General features: G+C 42.9%; 1 protein-coding gene across 1 annotated transcript; it reads right to left on the bottom strand.

The window, feature by feature from the left end:
* Positions 1 to 326: 326 nt before the first annotated feature.
* Positions 327 to 3,895, bottom strand: IZUMO1R (IZUMO1 receptor, JUNO). Its single transcript, XM_003813790.4, has 5 exons — positions 3,596 to 3,895; positions 2,701 to 2,844; positions 1,753 to 1,962; positions 1,175 to 1,310; positions 327 to 1,051 (listed from the first exon to the last, which is right to left on the bottom strand). The coding sequence occupies exons 1-5, from the start codon at positions 3,677 to 3,679 to the stop codon at positions 783 to 785; spliced, it is 843 nt and encodes a 280-aa protein (XP_003813838.4). The 5' UTR covers positions 3,680 to 3,895; the 3' UTR covers positions 327 to 782.
* Positions 3,896 to 21,826: the final 17,931 nt, after the last annotated feature.

Raw genomic sequence — 21,826 nt, 5'->3', positions numbered from 1 at the left:
AAAAGGAAGAGGGAACCCTGAAGGCAGTCGAGGTAGCTGCTTCAATTTTGGCAGCCAAAATAGAGCTGATGTGCTGGGTGGCCCCATCCCTCTCGCCCTGGCTTTGGGTCCTTTGTGTGGTGTCACTTATTGAAAAAAAAGGGGCATTGAAAGTACTCCCATCAGAGAGGTATTGTGAGGATGTGTGGCAGATATTAAGAAGTTAATAATTGTTAGGCAAGTAACAACCTAACTTTGAGGCTTCAGTGCAGTGGGCAAACTGGCTCCCTCTGTGTGCATGTTGGGTCCCTGCACATAAAGCTAAGACACAGGAAGTCAAGCAGAGGAGAGGTTGAGTGCCGATTTATTGAAGACACCATCGGAGGATGGGAGGCCAGGTCTGCCACCATCAGCTCTGTCACAGCAAGGGGTAGGCGTGCACTGGATGGGAAAGTCCTTGAGCCCCTTGAAAGCTCTCATCCCTCAAGGCAGGAGGTGGCCAGTCACCTTGGCACTTCCAGCCCCCAGCTGCCTCCTAGGCCAGCTAAGATAGAGCAGAGCAGTGGAGGGGGTCTCGGACCAAATGTGCAGGTTGCAGGCACCAGCCGCTGAAGCCTCAGGGGCACTTCCTTCCTCAGGCCCTCCCCTAAAAGCAGTGGCATGGGCTAGGGACTGGGTGGGACTGCAGTCCCTAGCCCATGCCACTGCTTTTAGGGGACGGCCTGAGGAAGGAGGTAGGCCATGGCCTGGCCTGACCCACAGTTGGTGGACATGCAGGAATGTGAGTGGGAGAAGAAGGGCTCTCAGGAAAGGAACGGCAGGAACAGGGAGCAGACCATGATGGTGTAGGACAGTTCCCAGGATGGGGCAGAGCTGGCGAAGAGGCGGGCCACGGCCACATTGGGGTTGCCCTGAGCAGGCTCAAACCACTTCTGGAGACACCGCCCACTGTTCCGTCGCTCAGGGCTGGCTTTGAAGGAATTGCTCCAAGTCTTCTCACACAGGTCAGCTGGGGTGGGGAAGTAATGGGAGAAAGGGAGGCACTGGGCCCCTTTGGGGCAGCGGTTCTTCCCTGCAGGGGATGGAGGAGGGACAGCTTACCTCCTACTCCCTCATTGCTAGCCTTTGCACCTGCACCCTTGTGGGGACCACCAAGGGGCCTCTTCCCGACCAAGGCCTTGTCAGCACCACTCACCCTGACTCCAGTCCCAGCCACCACGCCAGTTGGATTTGCATGTGTAAGACATGCGACAGTCTTCCCACCACTCCTCACAGTCCTCCTGGCACAGCGGCACATTCACAACTCGCTCTCCCTGCCCACTCGGGGCCACCTGGGTGCAGTCATAGCCAGAGATTAGAACATTAATAGCAGAGATGTGAAGACTACTAATAGCTACAGTGGTATTTGTACCAGGTACCATATGTACATCATCTTCCATAAAGTCTCTAAGTGTTATTTTACAAATAATACCAATGAGGCTAAGAGATTTAATAGTTTGTCCTGGGCTATACAGCTGGTAGGGGCAGAACATGAGACTGAAGCTCAGGTCTGTCAACTCCACCAAGCCTCCTGTGGTAATAGCCCCTCATCCCACTGTTGTCAGAACAGTCTCCCCCATGTGGTTCTCCAGCAGGGGCCTCTGGCTCTGCTCTTGTCCATAGGGAAATAACACCTCCTGTTCCTACTAGCATCCTGGCGGCATCAGCATAAGATCGGGTGAAAGCTCTGGCTGTTAATATAATAACAGGGCATGGCACAGATCTGCTTCCTACCTCCCACCCCAGGCTTCCCACTGGCTGGATCCAGGGCCCCAGGTTTGGGGAGCACTCATAGAAGCAGATAGCCTGGATGAAGTGCTTCCGACAGCCAGGCATCAGCAGTCCACAGTGAAACAGGCTGAAGTTGTAGAGTGGGGATACGTCCAGATGGGCTTCCCAGCTTGTCGTGAGGGTGCAGCAGGCATTGTCCTTCCAGGGGATGCACTGAAGGCAGAGGAAGAAACAAAAGGCCCAGGCAAAAGGGGCAAGGATCGGCAAGTGTCTAGGGAAGAAAGGTGGTGAAATGAAAATGTCCCTTAGGAGGCCTGAGCAAGTGGGATGCCTTTGGCTAGTAAGCCCCTACATAAGAGGAACCCTGATAATCTCTCAATATTTACCCAAAGGGCAGAGGCACCTGCACAATGACCCCCTGCCACAGGCTGCTACAGTCCTCTAGGAACACAACTTCCGGGCTGTCAGCTCCTGAGAGGCAGCAGAAGCCTTTTAGGGCAAAGCAGGTAGAAGAGCCTCAGAGAGACCCAGGGGAATCTGGGGTTGCATTGGGTGGGAGGGTCTCATAGGCCAAATGCCAGCTGTGTTCTTCCTCCCATATCCCTGGCAATTGCCCTTAGGAGCTTGGGGAGGGGTCACATAAGTCATATGTTTCCCCAGGACCTGTTGGCAGGAAGGCTTGTTTTCATCTGTGCCGAGTCAACAATGGATCTCTGGGATCACCAGCGGTCCCTGCTTTCCCAGTGGCTAGAGCAGCTCAGAAATGGGAACTTTGAATCGCTTGGCTCTTATGGTCTCAAAAAGGCATAGTCTCTTTCCATCTAGTTGCCTTTGCTTAACTCCTAACCCCAGGAACCAAATGATCAGGGTTGATGAGGTTCGGAGACCATCTTGGCATTTGTGTCCCTTCCCTGATCTTCCCCATCCCATACCCAGGTCTGGCCTCTGTACCTCCTCATAGAGCTTGTCTTCTGGGCTGGGCACTCTCTTGTGGTGTTTGGCATTCATGCAGATGTTGAGCAGCTCGTCCCCAGCCCAGGTGGGCATGACTGTCCACAGCTCTAGCAGGAGCGGCCACCACCATGCCATGGCCTGCTACAGAGAGACCCATGCTGCACACTCGATGGAAATGACACCCCACTCCACCCCCTTCATCATAGCAGGCACTGAGAAAGGGGGATGGGCTTCAATCTCCCTCAAATAAATGCAACACTCTGGCTGCTCCTAGGACCTTCTGTTGGAGGCAGCATCACAGAATGTCAGGGCAGGAAGAATAATCCTTGGAGGCCTGACACAGTGCTGGAGGCCTTGCTGGCCCTGCAGAGCCAGGGGCATGCCGAGGCATGAGTCAGATAGGAGGAGCCTTCTACATCCAAAGCCTGATCCCCATCACAGGAATGAGGAGGAGGGCCCTTCCTATTTCCAACTCTGTTCTGGGTAGTAGTGGTAATGAGAGGTAGTGGAAAGAGAGACAAAACAAAGCAAAAGGCAGAGGGGCCCCAGGCCTCAAGCACCCAACCTCTTAGGACACAGGGCCCCTCACCTTCATAGCCCAGGAGCCCATGGCTCCCCCAGCCCCCCAGGTCTGGCAGGAGCCTGACCTGGACCCATCATGGTGAAACTGGAAACTTCTAGCCTACCCTGGTCTAACAGCCTCAAACATCCTGGGGAAGAAGAGCCCAGCCCCCCTCTTCAGAGCCCAACCTCAAGTCCAAATCTAAGGCTGTTCTCTCTCCAGACGACCAGTTTCAAGCTCAGCCATGGCCTTGAATATTTTTAAAGAATCAGATCTGTTAGGTAAAAGGAGGAAAGATGCTGCCCCTTCCAGCACTCTCTTCATACTCACTTTCAAGGCAGGAGCCTCCAGGTGCTCCTGCTCCCTCCTCCCCCTGAGACTATGAGGCTGAGGGGAGTTCCATGTCCCGCCCATTTATTACCCAGTCTGATTTCTACCAGGTCCAGGTGCAGGAGGAGAACTCCACGTGGCTCCCATTAAACAGCATCTGTCTCACCCAGCTCTGCAGGCCTGTGGGTTCCGAGGAAGTTTGCTTCCTCAGAGAAACAGACCCCATCGTAGGCAAGATCCGGGGCTCTACAATAAGTTACCGGGTTCGGCTCTCAGCTCTGTTACTTACTAGCTGGCTGCCCTGGAGAAAATGACTCAAATTCTCTGTCAGTTTCTCTCTCTGTAAAGGAAGTTTTTATTATGGGATTGGAAAAATAAAGAGAAAGTTCATGAACAAAAACCTTGGCATTGTGCCTTGGATAGAGGAAGTCTTAATGGTTTTAAATTTTATTCTTTTATCCTCTCTCCACATGCCCCTCCTATGTTCTGTTCCGTAGCTCTACCTGCCCCTTCACTGTTAGCCAAGCATCAGCTCAGTCACCTGGTGGCTTTTCTGACAGTGTCCTCGCACAGCCCACAGGAACTATGGTCCCTGCTGGAGCACAGACCGAGGACACAGGATGCAGAGGTGAAGTGTGGCCTTGGGGACCCAAGAATTTAAACATACAAACAAAGCCAAAGCAAACAAAACAAAGAAAGTCCCTCCATAACCCACCAAGCAGCCTCCCTTAGCATACAGGAATCATTGTCCTGTGAAATATTCTACAAGTGTTCTCAGCAGTGATCATATTTGCAAGACTATCCTTTTCAGCGAAGGAGAGACTGGAAACTGGGATAGGATTCTTGGGAGAGTCCCAAAGATGATAAAAATGCTGGAAAAGGAGCATATTTCTTTGTTTTTATAATATGTCCTCTCTCTCTCTGAAAGAGAAGTAGCTGAAATCATTGAAGTTTTATTGATACAAAGGAAATGAAAACAAAACACTAAAAGCGTTTTTTTAATGGAATAAAATACATTCTGTGGTGTTCAGCTACACAATTGATGTGTAAAGCATATACTAATGTTGGAAAATGACATTCTCCACACCTGGGTAATCACAGCCACTGAATGCTGAGCACAAACAAGGAGCCAGGCACTGGCCTGGTACTGTCTACAGGATCTGAGGTCTCAAGAAGACCTCCAATATGAACACCCTCTTTGTTTTAGCTGTGGGGAAACTGAGGCTCAGCAGTGAGTAGCAGAGCTGGGATATAATTTCAGGTATTCTCGACTCCCTATCTAATGCTTAAGGACCAGGTGAGCGAGAAACCTCCGGGACTAGAAGAGTAGATACTGCCTGGGTGCCTGGGTCTCAAGTGAGGTCTGCTTTTTTTTTTTTTTTTTTTTTTAACGTTAAATGCCATAATGAGGTTGTGCATGTATTGGGAGGTGTGTGTTGGCTTTATTCTAGAACAGTGACAATTATCAACCCAGTCTCCCATGTCCCCACATTAAGCAGAGCCTGGAGTCTCCTCCTTAGGGTCAGATACCAAATGGTAATAGCGTCTCTATAGCCTGACAGAGGGAGAAGCAGGCTCTCATGTTCTGTTCAGTTCCTCATGAATATTCAGGAAGCTCCAAGCATTGATAAGGTAAGAGATTTGGGGTTTAAGGTTCAGTTTAAAATGGCTGTGGAGGTGCCAGAGCCGAGAATCCAGACATGAATCACAAGAGTAATTATTGAAATGGAAATAGGTCCTCTGACAACCGTCCTTCATAGGGTGGGAAGAAGGACGAAGGGCGGCTTGCTAACAGTCTCCAGGACAAAGCTGTAGGAAATGAGCTAAAATTGCAGCCAGCGCATATGCAGGTGGAGGGAGGGAGGGAGGGAGGAAGGAATTACCCAGTGAGTGAGGCTGCCTTTCAGAGAACCATCAGGCCGGCCAGCATCTGCTCTCGGGAGACGCAGCTTGAGACCCTTGAGCAAAGCTCATTTTTGCCTTATTGTGACTGAGCCTTCCATAGCAATCTGTTTTCTGACTGAAAGCAGATAAATCAAAGCTGACTGTAGATGAAGCAATTTGAAGTGGCTGATTCAAAACAATTTTTATTCTAAAACACACACACACACAACAAAACCAACACTTCCGTTTCCAAAAGAAGAGGTACAGCAGCCTTCAGCGGGCTCTGAGGGAGGACAAGGAGGGCAGGGCAGTAGGTGAAGCAACCCAGCCTTGGCTCTGGTTTGGGGCCACTGGAGATGCTGGGCAGTGATGACTTCCTTCCCCTCTCCCATCCTGAGGTCACTCCCCCACTGAGTTTGAGAACAGACTAGGAAAGTGAAGAGCTAGAGCCAGGAGTCTTCTGGTGAGAATCTGATGTCAGAGGCCAGCCGAAGGGGACTTCAGTGATTCAGAGTTCTTATTGGGTCTCATGAATTCTTCTCACCCCAAACCTGATTGACCATCCTCATGTAAACTCTTAATTGGTTTCTGTCTAGGGAGGTAAATAGGGATATTAATTTATTCTTCGCTCTATGTCTATCCAATCGCCGAAGCTGTTGATTTAACTTTCTAAATATTTCTTGAATTCACATCCCTTACTTACTGTCTGGACCATGATCGGCTCTTGCCTCAGTTACTGCAACAACCTCCTAACTAGCTCTCCCACCCTTTTCCAGAGCTTTAATCAAGTAGCAGCCATAATGATCTAATTTCTCAGAATTTTTTTTAATTTGTATAAATTTAAGGGTATAAGTGCAGTTTGGTTACATGGATATATTGCATAGTGGTGAAGTCTGTGCTTTGTACATTGTACTCATTATGTAATTTCTTATACCTCACCCCCTCCCGCCCTTCCGAGTCTCCTACATCTATTATTCCATGCTCTATGTCCATGTGTACACATTATTTAGCTTCCACTTTTAAGTGAGGAAATTGCAGTATTTGACTTTTTGTTTGAGTTGTTTTACTTAAGATAGTGGCTTCAGTTCCATCCATGTTACTGCAAAAGATACGATTTCATTCTTTTATATGGATGAATAGTGTATCATTGTATATATTTTACCACATTTACTTTATCCATTCATCTGTTAATGAACACTTAGGTTGATTCCAAATCTTTACTATTGTGAATAGTGCTGTAATAAACATAAGAATGCAGGTATATTTTTCATATAATTATTTCATTTCTTTTATCAGTATTTTAATTATGAAAGTTTTCAAACATAAAGTTGAGATAATTTTATAGTGAACTCTCTCTCATATGCCCACCACTTAGATTTCACCATTACCATTTTATTATATTTTCTTTATTATATATTTAGCCAACCATCCTTCTCTCTATTCAGGTATCAGTCTTATTATTTTTTATGTATTTCAAAGTAAATTGCAGATATCAGTAAACTGATGTCTTCCTAAGTAATTCAAACATGCATATCATTAACTAGGGTTCAACATTTGTTTGCAGTCTTTGTTTTTCAGAATGATCTTTTAAAAATGTAAAGACAATTATGATACTCCCATGTTTAAAACCTTTCTAGACCTTAAGGTAAGTCCCAGGTCCTTAACATGGCACACCAGCCCTTTTAAATGTGGTTTTTATTTACTTTTAGATCTTAATCTGTTGTACTTGCTCTCATTGATGCTCTGGGCACTCCTGAGGCCTGACGGCCTGTCATTGTCCTGCCGCTTGCAGGGGCCCCACTTTCAGGGCTGTTCTGTCATAGCCCAGCCTCTGTGTCTAGGGATACATACCCCTCAGCTCTCGGAACTGAAGGCTTCCTGTCAGGGAAGATCGTATGGCCGTCATGGGCTGGTGAGATGTCTCTTGGAGCTTATGCTGCTGCAGTCATTGCACATACCTCCTGCCCTTGGAAATGAATGCCTGCAGACAGGCTCGACATTGCCTCTTCTGTAAGCTGCTCCAGGAAGACAGTAATAGTCACAGGGTCAAACACAGTCCCTGGCCCAGAGTGCATACTCTGCAATTTGTTGAGTAAATGAGGAGAAATACCTGAGTAGAATAAAACTGCATTTCTTTTCTTTTCTTTCTTTCTTTTTTTTTGAGACAGACTCTCGCTCTGTCGCCTAGGCTGGAATGCAGTAACACAATCTCGGCTCACTGCAACCTCTGCCTCCCGGGTTCCAGCGATTCTCCCACCTCAGCCTCCCTCCCGAGTAGCTGGGATTACAGGTGCACACCACCATGCCCAGCTAACTTTTTGTATTTTTAGTAGAGATGGGGTTTCACCATGTTGGCCAGGCTAGTCTCAAACTCCTGATCTCCAGTGATCCACCTGCCTCGGCTTCCCAAAGTGCCGGGATTACAGGTGTGAGCCACCGTGCCTGGCCCAAACTGCATTTCTTAAAAACATAGTTTTAACTCAGACCCTTCTCTAGTTTAACCTGACGTATCCCATCTCTCTTTTCTGCCTCTCTTCTTTCCTGCTGCTGAGTGTAATAGCTCATAACTGAGGTTTGTATACAGTTTTACAATATGCAATTGTTCTTGATACATTTTCAATCCACCCAGCATCTCTTCCTGGAATACTAATTCAGACACCTCCCTAGTTTAACCTGACCTATCCCGTCTCTCCCTTTCTCCTGCCTTCCTTCCTTTCCTCTCTCTCTTCTCCTTTATCATGTGCTCACCCATCCTTTTCTCTCCAACTTAAGGTGACATCTCCTTTCTCCCTCTCCCCATCCTTCTTCCCATCTCTTCCCTTCTCTCTCTCCTCTCCCTCCCTCCCCTCTCCTCTCTTCCTTCCTATCCCCTTTCTTTTCCTTCCCTCCTCTATTCTTCCTCCTTCTAGTTTATAGTGACCTCTCCTCTCAGCCTTTTCTCCCACCCCTCCCCTCCCTGCCTTTCCTCTCTCAGTTTTCTTCCTCACTCTCAGATTTTCCAACCAGAGCCTCTTCATTTTCTGATAATTTCTGTGATGTTTCAGAGCGTTAATGCTGGGGCCTCTGATTGCCACTTGAAGAAGGCCACTTTTTAGGTCTAATCACCACAAGGGAAATGAATGCGAAGCTCATCAACTGTTGAAGAGAGTCCAAGTAAGGGGAGAACAGAGAGCAAAACACCAGTGTTCTATGGACAAGGAATTAACTGAAAATTACAGACAGGGGAGAAAGAACAAACGTCTTTACTCTCCATATTTTCCTTCTCGGGCCGATGGCTCCCTTGCTCACCATTACACTTATGTCACATTGTCACATTCAAACCAGGCTGCTGCTGGGTATATCAGAGAGCATTATTAACTAGTAACTAAGATTTGCATGCAGTTTTAAAATTTGCACTGTTCTCCATACATTTTCTTTCTTTTCTTTTTTTTTTTGAGATGGAGTCTTGCTTTGTCACCCAGACTAGAGTGCAATGGTGCAATCTCAGCTCACCGCAACCTCCGCCTCCCGGGTTCAAGCAATTCTCCTGCCTCAGCCTCCCCAGTAGCTGGGATTACAGGCACGTGCCACCAAGCCTGGCTAATTTTTGTATTTTTAGTAGAGACGGGGTTTCACCATGTTGGCCAGGCTGGTCTCGGACTCCCGACCTCAAGTGATCCACCTGCCTTGGCCTCCCAAAGTGCTGGGATTACAGGTGTGAGCCACCACGCCCGGCCTCTTCATATATTTTCAATCCACCCAACGTCCCTTCCTGGAACTGTCCTTTGACCCTAAGTTCCACCTCAGCTACCAAACTGTCTTTTCTTCCTAGCCATGTTTTGTATAAAACCTGTGTATGTTCATGGTGGCTCCTCTGTGTCTCCTTATGCTCATTATCCCTCCCTGCTGCCTGGCTCCACCACCGTTCCCTGGAATCCACTCTGGCCATATTCAGCAGCAACTTCTAAATTATCCAATCCAGTGGGTAAGGTCCATCTGTATCCTACCTGACCCTTCAGCTGCCTTTGACCAAAGTACTCAATCCCCCTGGCCTTCTTGAAAGTCATGTCTTCTTGATTCTCAGGACTTTCCTCCTGCGTCTCAACTAGTTCCTTGTTGGTCCCTTTGATAGGTTCCATTTCCGCCTTCTGCCCTTTAAGTGCTTTCTGGGGCTCTGTTCTTGGTTGGACCTCTTCTCTTCTTACGGTACACACTCTCTCTCTGGGCAATCTCACCCCCAACATGGCTTTAGTGATCATCTATATGTGGGTACTCTTAAATCTCTATACAGTCCCGACCTGTAGAATTACATACCTACATACTTCCAATGGTATTGCACTTGAATTTCTCACAGGCACCTTACACTTACCTGTTTTAGCTCCTCATTCAATCTGCTTTTCTATGCTGGCTAATGGCACCCCTTCCCTCCAGTCACCCTGCCTGGAGCTATCCTGGACCCCTCTTCCTCTGCCACCTCATGCAAATACTTTAACATGGTCATTCGAGGCTCTTCATCATCTGACATGGGTTACAACAGAAACTTCTCACCCCCCGTCCCATCCTCACCCTTCAGGCCAGCCACACTGAGCTACTCCCTGCTCTCTGAATGAGCCACCTCTGCTCTGTTCCTTTTCATCTGCAGCTCCATCTGCTGGGGATGACCTTTCCCTGCTTCTCCGCCAGGCTGCTCATCATCTCGGGCTCTGCTCAGGCACCTTCATCACAAGACAGCCTGCTTTTGCCCCTTCCTCTGTGGACTCTCATGGCATTCAATGCTTCTTTTCAGCATCGTATTTAATACAGGGTGATGCAATCTTCTGCATATTTGCTTGCCCCTCCCTCCTTAGACTCTTGAGTTCCTTAAGGGTGAGGACTTTGCTTTATCCTTCTGTATTAGTCTGTTCTCACACTGCTATGAAGAAATACCTGAGACTGGGTAATTTATAAAGGAAAGAGGTTTAATTGACTCACAATTCTGCATGGCTGGGGAAGCCTCAGGAAACTTACAATCATGGTGGAAAGCAAAGGAGAAGCAGGCATCTTCTTCATAGGGTTTCAGGACCAAGTGAGTGCAAGCAAGGGAAATGCCAGACGCGTATAAAACCATCAGGTCTTGTGAGACTCACTACCATGAGAACAGCATGGGTGAAACCACTCCCATGATCTAATTACCTCCACCTGGCCCTGCCTTTGACACATGGGGATTATGGGGATTATAATTCAAGATGAGATTTTGGGTGGGGACACAGCCGAACCATATCACCTTCTGTCACCTGCTCCTACCAGTTTATGCTACATAGAAGGGCCTCTCAATATTTGAACACATGAATGAGTGAGTGAGTGAATGGGATGTGTCAGGTGTGACAACCCACAGGGCCTGAACCTGGGGTAGAACTCAGTGTTTCTGACTCCACAGGCCATGCTCTTTCCTCACAGTCCAATTTTCAGTGGATGCCCCTCCTGCCAACCTTGTATGCTTAAAAAGATAAGTATTTGAATAGGTGCAAACTTATCAGTAGCTCCTCTCAAAGGACCTTGAAACACCCCTACATATGTTCTTTTAGACTGGGACAATTTTACATGGGTATAATACGTATGGTTCAGTGGCCCCCTGCAGGCAAGGCTGCCCAAAGCATGACTCTCAGTGTGGCTGTGTCCTCCCCCCATCTCTCCCCTTCACTTTCCAAGGATGTAAGCCAGTGTTGGTGGCAGCATTAGAATTGTATCCACAATCCTATCCTTCCTAGTGTGGGAAAGTCCAGCTAAACGGAACTATCTTCAATACTTCGAACTCTCTATGATCACTGTTGCTCCAGGCTTTTGTACATGCTGTTCCATTTCACATGGGACCTCCCCCGTCATCCTCAAAACATGTAGTATCTTCCTTTAGCTAACTTGTTATTTTCTAGATCTCAATTTGAAGATATCTATATCCAAGGAAGCCCAAATCTGGGTTAGGTGTCCTTCCAGGTACTCTCTCTCATAGCTCTTGGGTTACCTCCATCATGTCACTTGCCACACTATTCCAGAGATGCCTGCTGACTCATGTGTTCCCCACTGGGCGGCTGTAAGCTCCTAGACCAGTAGAGACTGTGTCTGTCAGTCTTACACCTATAACCACAGTTCTGGGTACATGATAGGCATTCAGTAGGTATTTGTTAAATGAACAAGGGATTGTTTTTTGGTTAAAAAAAAAAGATTTCTCCTATGATTCATTTTTGCCAAGAAGCATACCAGGAAAAATTCTTGGAAATCTGAGTTTCTGTGTATGGTCATATTTAGATGGTCATGTACATATGTGATTTGCAGGCGTTTCAATTTCTACTTTGTAGAAAATGATTGTTTTTCTTCTCTTTATTCACCTCTCTTATCACTAGATGTCCTGTGTCTTGCTGGGCTCATCTTCCTGACTCCCCACAGCTCTATAAACCATGAGGCTTGGCAAATGCAGTTGGTGAATTGTTTTTTGTTTTTTTCTTAGTCAAGTACACAATTTCAAGTTTGAAGAACGGAATCAGTTGGGTTATACTTCATAGCCTAGAGAAAACAAATATGCATCTTTTTGGATTTGTTTTAGTCTTTGTCTTACATTGAAAATATCTGAGAAATCTCGCAGAAGAGCTGGAAGGTCCGCAATGTATTTTACAGTTTTTATAGACAGAAAATAATGGAAAGTATATAGTTTCAAGGTGGCAAATATTTGGCTCTTTATGCCCTTGTGCTTACAAATGAAAAGACAGAGAGAGGAAAATCAATTTTCCAGGAGGCTGTGGGTAAATTGCCTTGCAATACAATCATTAAGCAGTTGCCATTTCTAGAAAAGTAAATTTTGTGATTCTTCAGAGACCTTTATTATAGACCAGTGAGATGTACCATTATGTGAAGCTCTTGAATTGCTTTAAGTTTATTTAAGACTTAAATCTCTGAAAAATGTTAATAGTTGGGAATATTCAAAGACTCCAATTTATGAAACTATAATAGATTTTAAGTTGCTAAGTGTCTTTTCATATTTGAGTTGATGCTTCCGTTTTATGATCAAAGTGTGTGGAATGTCTGGTTGCCATGCAAACTGGGGCTTAAGAGGAAACATTGAGGCCTCTTGCTGTATTTTCCTTAAAGACAAAGCATTGCACTCATTCATAGAAATGTGGAAAGCCTTTATCTCCTCCTTTATCTGCCAAATCCCTTGGCATGGTGTTTTCTTTGAATCTGGAGGAAGTGTTCTGTGATTATTTCTACTGAAGGATAAATGGTCTCTTTGGGTGAAGTGAAGAAACCTAGGATATGAGGATGGTTGTTCTCAGAGCTGTGCCTTACCCATTCCATGAATAAGGGGAAGGCAACTAAGATTTCTCAAGCATTGGCTCTGTTCCAGGTCCTGTATCAAATTCTTGAGACATCTCATCTCACTGTCTGTCTGCTAATCAAGGGCAAAGATTGTATCATATATGAATGTCTTTGTGTATACAACACAGTTGACATTGATTGGTATGAATGACTGCTGAATGAAGGAATGAGCAAACAATCCTGTGTAGGTGTTTTAAACCCATTTTAAAGATCACCTCAGAGAAGTTAAATAAGTTATTCAGTCTTACCTCTTTCATAGAACAGAAGACATATTAGTAATAGTTAACTTTATTTATTTATTTTGAGACAGAGTCTCACTTTGTTGCCCAAGCTGGAGTGCAGTGGCATGATCATGGCTCACTGCAGCCTCAAACTCCTGGGCTTAAGTGATCCTCCCACCTCAGCCTTCCAAGTGGCTAGGACTACAGGCATGCACCACCACACTTGGCTAATTTTTTTTTTTTGCAGAGATGAGTCTCACTATTTTGCCCGGACTGGTCTCAAACTGCCAGGCTTAAGTGATCCTCCCACCTCAGCCTTCCGAAGTGCTGGGATTACAGGTGTGAGCCACCATGCCTGGCCAATAGTTAACTTTATATCACAGTACAGTCATGTGTTGCTTAACAACAGGAATATATTCTGAGAAATGTGTTGTTAGACAACTTTGACATCATGCAAACATCATAGAGTATACTTACACAAACCTAGAGGGTATAGCCTACCATACACCTAGGCTAAATATAGTAGTATAGCCTATTGTTTTCAGGCTACAAACCTATACAGCATGTTACTGTACTGAATACTGTAGGCAATTGTAACACAATGATAAGCATTTTTGCATCTAAACATATCTAAACATACAAAAGGTATAGTAAAAATACAGTATTATGATCTTATGGGGCCACTGTCATCACTGTCATATGTGGTCTACTCTTTGTATTTAAGCTACAAGATATGAAAGGAAAAGAGTGAATATCACCCAAGAATCTGCATTCTGTTCTGGGGAAAGGATTAGCATGTTTCTGTTTGCACACAGGATAGCTGTGTCATGTTAGGGGGAAGTATCACTTTGTTGTCTTATTTGGATATTAAATATGGCTTAAGAAGATGTGTATGGGTGCCAGGTTGTCAAAGGGTGGATTCATGTGGTCGTTATGTATGAAATTATCTAGGCTATTGCCCCCTATTCTCAACAAAATGGTAATCTAGGTGTTGCTAGGAAGGTATTTTGTATCTCTTGTTAAAGTCTGTAATCGGTGGCGAGCAATGAAACAAGAATTTGAGGCCCAATCTATCTAGCTCAAGTCTGTGTTCCCCCTATTCTATATTAAACAGAAAATAAAAGTCTATTGAGTGTTTCATAGGCAATTAAATCTAATAAACTCTGCAAAGTTTAAACACCTGCCATGTGGCAGCCACTGGGCCAAGTGTGTCACTCAGGTTATCACACAGCAACCCTAAATGCCACCACCCCAACTATGGTCATGAAGAAACGGGGGTTTAGAATATCTCTATTTTTTTGCTTAACTTTGCTATGCACGATTCTCTAAAGAATGTTCCCTGAAGTTCTAGTCTCAAAAAGAACAGATTCTTTCCACGATGAAAATGTTTGGGAAACATTCGTGTTATCACTACCTCCTGAGGACTCAAAGTGTACTTGCACAATGTGTTACAGATTCCAATAAGTACTGCAGTAAAGACTTTAAAAAAAATTTTTTTTTTTAAGACAGAGTCTTGCTCTGTCAGCCAGGCTGGAGTACAGTGGCATGATCTCGGCTCAATGCAATCTCCGCCTCCCGGGTTCAAGTGCTTCTCCTGCCTCAGTCTCCCGAGTGAGTAGCTGGGACTACAGGCACATGCCACCACGCCTGACTAATTTTTGTATTTTTAGTAGAGACAGGGTTTCACTATGTTGGCCAGGCTGGTCTGGAACTCCTGACCTCAGGTGATCCACCCGCCTCGGCCTCCCAAAGTTCTGGTATTACAGACGTGAGTCACCGCATCCAGCCAAGACCTTTCTTAAACTCCATTTAACCCAGCATTTCAAACATATTTGGCTACAGCAGCCCTTTTGTGTGTTATACCCATTAACATCATGGCGTGAGACTTCTGCCAAGCAGACTTAGAAAAATTTTGGCTTGCTATGTAGCACCAGGCCTCAATTTCACAGGAGCAACTGTAGGCAGGTTCTCAGACCATGTTGAACTGCTAGGTCATGCTTATTACCTAGATAATGCTTCATGTTTATTTATATTATGTTTTTGCTAAAAATCTTATGTGGGCTGAATTTCTGTTCAGAGGAGTCTCATTTTGCCCACAGGCTATGTGTCATATTCCACTGAAAGCCAATTCTTGCACCTGTTGGCAAAATGAGCCAGAGGACCTCTAGATTATTTTCTTGTTTTTTTCTTGTGTGCCATTTTGATTCCCACCTCATTTCCTTTTCTGTATGTTTCTTAGTTATTTTCTTAGTGGTTACCCTGGAGATTATAATTAACATCCTAAATTTCTTTGAATTGATAGCAACTAACTTCAACAGCATAGAAATCTCTGCTCCTGTACAGCTGCTCTCCCTCTTTACATTGCTGTTGTTAACAGTTTCGTCTTTATACATTGTGTGCCAATTAGCAGAAATTTATAATTAGTGCTTTTTGCACTTATATTTTAAATAATATAGGAAAAGAAAGATGAGTTACAAACCAAAAATACAATAACCCTGGTTTTTATATTAATATTCACTTATGTTGTTACCTTTACTGGTGTTATTTCTTCATATCGTTTTGAATTACTGTGTAATGTCTGTTCATTTCATCCTGAAAGACTGCTTTTAGCATTTCTTGTAGGGCAGGACTGCTAGCAATAAACTTTCTCAGTTTTTATCTGAGAATGTCTTAATTTCATTTTAGTTTAGTTTTTTTTTGTTGTTTTGTTTTGTTTTTTTTTTGAGATGGAGTCTCGCTCTGTTGCCCAGGCTGGAGTGCAATGGCGCAATCTCGGGTCACTGCAACCTCCGCCTCCTGGGTTCAAGCTATTCTCATGTCTCAGCCTCTCGAGTGGCTGGGATTACAGGTGCCCACCACCGCACCCGGCTAATTTTTGTATTTTTAGTAGAGACGGGTTTTTGCCATGTTGGTCAGATTGGTCTTGAACTCCTGACCTCAGGTGATCCACCTGCCTCAGCCTCCCAAAGTGCTGGGATTACAGGCGTGAGCCACCACACCTGGTCTTTTTTTTTTTTTCTTTTTGAATTTCATTTTGATTTTTAAAGAATATTTTTATAAACATATAATTCTTAATTTACAGGCTTTAAACTATGTCACCCCATTGCCTTTTGGCTTTCATGGTTTCTGATGAGAAATGAGCTGTTAAACTTATTGATGATTGCTTGTATATGACGAGATGTTTCTCTCCTGCCACTTTCAAAATTGTCTTAGTCTTGTTTTTCTTGACAGTTTAATTATCATTGTGCCTCAGTGTAGATGTCTTTGAGTTTATTCTACTTAGAGTTTGTTGAATTTCTTGGATATATAGATACATGTATTTCATCAAATTCAAGCCATTTTAGCCATGATTTCTTCAAATAGCTTTTTTGCCTTTCTCTGTCTTCTCTCCTCCTGGGATGCTTCTTGGTATGCTTGATGGTGTCCCACAGTTCCCTTAGACTCTGTTCCTTTTTCTTTTAAAAAATATAGTTTATTTTTTAATTTTATTTCAGTAGTTTTTGGGTAACAAGTGGTTTTTGATTGCATGGCTAAGTTCTTTAGTGATGATTTCTGAGATTTTGGTGTACCCATCACCCAAGCAGTGTACACTGTACCCAATGTATAGTCTTTTATCCCTCACCGCCCTCCCATCCTCCCGCACTGAGTCCCCAAAGTGCTTTATATCATTCTTATGCCTTTGTGTCCTCACAGCTTAGCTCCCATTTATAAGTGAGAATATACAATATTTGCTTTTCCATTCCTGAGTTGCTTCACTTAGAATAATGGTCTCCAATTCCATCCAGGTTGCTGTGAATGCCATTATTTCATTTCTTTTTTATGACGGAGTAGTATTCCATGGTATGTATATGATATATATGACATTTTATTTATCCACTCATCACTCATTGGTTGATGGGAATTTAGGCTGGTTCCATATATTTGCAATTGTGAATTGTGCTATTATAAACATGCAGGTGCAAGTGTCTTTTTCATATAATGACTTCTTTTCCTCTGGGTAGATACCCAGTAGTGGGATTGCGGATCAAATGGTAGCTCTATTTTTTGTTCTTTAAGGAATCTCCATACTGTTTTCCATAGTGGTTGTACTAGTTTACATTCTCACCAGCAGTGTAAAAGTGTTCTCTTTTCACCACATCCATGCAAACATATGTTATTTTTTGATATTTTAATTATAGCTGTTCTTGCAGGAGTAACGTCATTGTGGTTTTGACTTGCATTTCCCTGATAATTAGTGATGTTGAACATTTTTTCATATTTTTATTGGCCATTCGTACGTCTTCTTTTGAGAATTGTTTATTCATGTCTTTGCCCACTTTTTGATGGGATTTTTTTTTCTTGCTGATTTGAGTTCCTTGTAGATTCTAGATATTAGTCCTTTGTTTGATGCATAGTTTGTGAAGATTTTTCTCCCACTCCATGGGTTGCCTGTTTACTCTGCTGATTATTTCTTTTGCTGTGCAAAAGCTTTTTAGCTTAATTAGGTCCCATTTATTTATCTTTGTTTTTGTTGCATTTGCTTTTGAGTTCTTGGCCATGAACTCTTTACCTAAGCTAATGTCTAGAAGAGTTTTTCTGATGTTGTGTTCTGGAATTTATATGGTTTTAGGTCTTAGATTTAAGTCTTTGATCCATCTTGAGTTGATTTTTGAGTAAGGTGAGAGATGAGGATCCAGTTTCATTCTGCTACATGTGGCTTGTCAATTATCTCAGCACCATTTATTGAATAAAGTGTCTTTCCCCCACTTTATGTTTTTGTTTGCTTTGTCAAAGATCAGTTGGCTGTAAGTATTTGGCTTTATTTCTGGGTTCTCTCTTCTGTCCCACCAGTCTATGTCCTGATTTTTATACCAGTATTAGGCTGTTTGGGTAACTATAACCTTGTAGTATAATTTGAAGCTGGGTAATGTGATGTCTCCAGATTTTTTCTCTTTCTTAGTCTTGCTTTGGCTATGCAGGCTGTTTTTTGGTTCCACATGAACTTTAGGATTGTTTTTTCTAGTTCTGCAAAGAATGATAATGATACTTTGATGGGAATTGCATTGAATTTGCAGATTTCTTTTGGCAGTATGGCCATTTTCACAATATTGATTCTACTCATCCATGAGCATGGGATGTGTTTCCATTTGTTTGTGTCATCGATAATTTCTTTCAGCAGTGTTTTGGAGTTTTCCTTGTAGAGATCTTTTTCTTCCTTGGTTACATATATTCCTAGGTGTTTTTCCTTTCTTTCTTTCTTTTCTTATTTATTTATTTATTTTTGGTAGCTGTTTTAAAAGGGATCGAGTTCTTGATTTAATTCTCAGCTTGGTCATTGTTGGTGTACAGCAGTGCTACTCTTTTGTGTACATTGATTTTGTAACCTCACACGTTACTGAATTCATTTATCAGAACTAGGAGCTTTACGGATGAGTCTTTAGGGTTTTCTAGGTATACAATCATGTCATTGGTGAACAGCGACAGTTTGACTTCTTCTTACTGATTTGGATGCCCTTTATTTATTGTCTGATTGCTTTGGCTAGGACTACTTTTCTTGATTATTTTTTCTTTTCTCTACTCAGACTGGATAATTTTTTTTGTCTTGGAATTATTTTATTTTCCACCCTTCCCTAATTTGTAGGCTTATTACGGTGTTATCATCTATCTCTACTTAGCATTCTTTTCCCACTTACTTTCTGATGCAATGGAAAACGTGGCCATCTTCCTGTATAAAGCCAATTGACCCATCCAGCTAAACTTAATCATGATTCTCTCTCCTCTATCTTTGAACTTTCCCTCTTGCTCAGACTGGATAATTTTAATGAACCATTCCTCAAGTTACTGACTGTTTGTTCTGCATGCTCAAATTTTCTGTTGAACTCCTCTAGTGAATTTGACAAAAGTAGCTATTATACTTTTCACCTCCAGAATTTCTATTTGGTTTCTTCTTATACTTTCTGTCTATTGATATTCTCTGTTGAGACATCATTTTCCTGGTTTTCTTTAGTTCTTTTTCATAGTTTCCCCCAGTTATCTGAGCATCTTTAAGACAGTTGACTTAAAGTGTTTACCTGCTAAGTTCAATGTCTGAGCTTCCTCAGGGAAAGCTTCTGTCAATGTCTCTTTCTTGTTCTTCCCGTGAATGCGTCATACTTTTCTGTTTCTTTGCATGTTCATAATTTTTTGCATGTTTGTAACTCTGGAAGTCAGATTATCTCCTTTTCCAATAATTGGCTACTGTTGTTTGTTTTGGGCTGCAGCCATCCATTTGTTTAGTAACTTTTCCAAAGAATTTGGCAAAGATTGTATTTCTTCTTATGTATGGTCACTGTTATGTCTTAGCAGTTAGCCAGTCACCTGAGAGATACTTACTTAAATGCTTGGAACCAAAAATAAAATGAAAAATACTTAGTGGCATCTGCAGTCTTTGCAGATTATTTTTGAGCTGGAGCATTCAATGCTTAGCCAAACCACCAACAACTCTGTCTTAACCCTTATCCTCCTGCTTCTGCAGGGCCCAAAGATCAGCCAGAGATGCAAGCACCGAATCATCCCAGATCTTTCTGAACATTTATTCGGAGCATGCACATGGCTGTCTGGATTCCCTGATATATTCAGGAGTCCTTCAAAGTCCTTATTTCCCCATTTATCTTGATCCTCAGGCTCCTCATTCCCAAGATTTTTGGTCTGTCTCCTGCTTGTCCCATTCTCCACCTCTTTCTCCAGGTGGCTGTCCATTGTATAATGTCCTTATGTGCTTTTGACAAATGCTGTCCAGGAGGCCTCCAGTCATGAGAGAATTCAAAGTGAGGTAAAAACAAAGGCAGTTCTCTAAGCCAGCCTCTCGAGGAACTGCCAAAAAGGTTAAAATGCATGCACAACCACAATTTATTGATAACAAGGTCTGTACTGATCTTTCTGGCACTAGCAACTAAACCACCAGGAACATGGCCACCATTCCTGTGGCCACCACCAAGCTAGGGTATAGGGGGTGATAGGTGGATAAGCAAAAATGCCACACAATTTCTTACTGAAATTTAGAAGTCTCCTCTTTATTAAGCACTCTCCTGGTTGTTGTAAGTTTTTTCTTATTAGATTCTCACATTCCAAAATAGTTTAACAGCTTTCACTAGCTTAACATTTGCTTCAGTGGAGGAACAGGTCCTTAGGGCTCCCTATTCCACCATTTTTGGTGACATCTATCCTCCAGTGTTTTTGAACCTGGATTCTATAATTTCCTGAATCACCTTGGGGGTCCATGGAAAGGTCCTTAGAGTCCATAAGAAGAGTTAATGAATCATCTTGGGGGTCATTGACCTTACTCCACCATTTTTAGTGATGTCTCTTCACTAAATTCTTTTTGAACCTAGATTCTATGGTTTCCTGAATTACCTTGGGGTACATTGTAAGAAGCTCTTAATTTTAGGCCATGTTCATATTTTCATCCTGTTTTGATTGTGCGTATTTTTCAATGTTATTTTTAATGTTACATATAAATATACCATAATGTATTCAATCATTTACCTAGAGTTGACCATTTAGTTCTTTCCAGTTTTTTATTGTAAGTGAAACCATGATAACCATTCTTGTATGCAAATATTTGCTTACAAGATAGATTTGTCTGGATTTTGAGGATTTCTAGAAGTGATATTGTCAAGTCAACTTTTAAAAAATTCTTTATGTGTTAGGAAATAATTTATATTCCTATCAGCATTGTTTAAGAATGACAACATCAAAACTCCCCAGGCAGTGAGCACTAGTGTTTTAAAATCTTTGCTGATACAATATTGAAAACGTAGAAAATTTAAATAATTTTTTTATGCTTGAATTAGTAGTTCCTTCTTGGACCTACCTCATAATATGGCTTTGAGATGAAAAGTCAGCTCATAAACAGTGCCCAGAATAGCACCTGACATATCATAAGCATTATATTAGCTCTTGTTGTTTTGTTTTTGTTTTGTCATTTTGAGATGGGGCCTGGGTGACAGAGTGAGATCTTGTTATTTTTGTTGTTGTTACTTTGTAAATTGTTCACTTCTGTGACTTATTTTTAAAAATTATAGACTTTCATAGGTTTTATTTTACCTATTTATTTCTTTATCTATCTGTATGTCTATCTATCATCTAGTGTTCTTTCTATCTTTTGATTCTTTATTTTGTTTTAATGCACCTTGGTCACAAAGGTATCAATGTATCAAGTTCTGGCACTGAATAGAGAAAGCCAGCCAACTCTCAGGAGAGGAGAGATTTCTTTCTGGCGTAGTTTCTCTAGAGTTTATTTAAAGAACTCCTGCAGCAGAATCACCTGAGACATTTGTTAAAATAAAGATTTATGTGCTCTATCCCTCAGATTCTGATTCAATAGACCTGGGGCAGACCCCAGTAATATTCTCTTTCAGCACTTTAAATATGTCATCCCATTGCCTCCTGGCCTCCATGGTTTCTGATGAGAAATCAGCCCAAGAATCTTCATCTTTTAACATGCTCCCCCAGGTGATTCTTAGGTTCATGAACATTTAGAGGACCACTTTTTTGAAGGAACTTCACTTCATCTTGCCATTCAGATAACAGAAAATAAGAAAGGGCTTACTTTTTCCCCTATCCTCTCTTAATGCATGCTATTATTATTGGTTTGTGTTTGAATGAAATTCTTAATACTCTGGTATGACTCATGTATATATATCCTCCCTTGGTGAAAATCCGGAAGTCCCCTCTTTTAATAATCTGTCTTCACGGGCATTGGTTTCTCAGTCTGTGAAGCAGGAGCAGGGACTAGCAGTGGGCCTTCTTTTTTTTCACTCTCAGTCTCTATCCTCACCCT

Source organism: Pan paniscus, chromosome 9 (genome assembly GCF_029289425.2).
Source record: "Pan paniscus chromosome 9, NHGRI_mPanPan1-v2.0_pri, whole genome shotgun sequence".
NCBI classification, from domain to species: domain Eukaryota; kingdom Metazoa; phylum Chordata; class Mammalia; order Primates; family Hominidae; genus Pan; species Pan paniscus.
Note: the sequence above shows the minus strand (reverse complement) of the source record. Positions and strands in the feature narration are given on the sequence as shown.

Excerpts from the sequence above, each read along its gene's own strand:
- IZUMO1R (XM_003813790.4), bottom strand. The coding sequence starts at position 3,679 with ATGGGCGGGACATGGAACTCCCCTCAGCCTCATAGTCTCAGGGGGAGG. Across the intron at positions 1,311-1,752 it reads TGGGAAGCCTGGGGTGGGAG|GTGGCCCCGAGTGGGCAGGG; the intron begins GTAGGAAGCAGA and ends GACTGCACCCAG. Across the intron at positions 1,052-1,174 it reads TGGCTGGGACTGGAGTCAGG|GGAAGAACCGCTGCCCCAAA; the intron begins GTGAGTGGTGCT and ends CATCCCCTGCAG.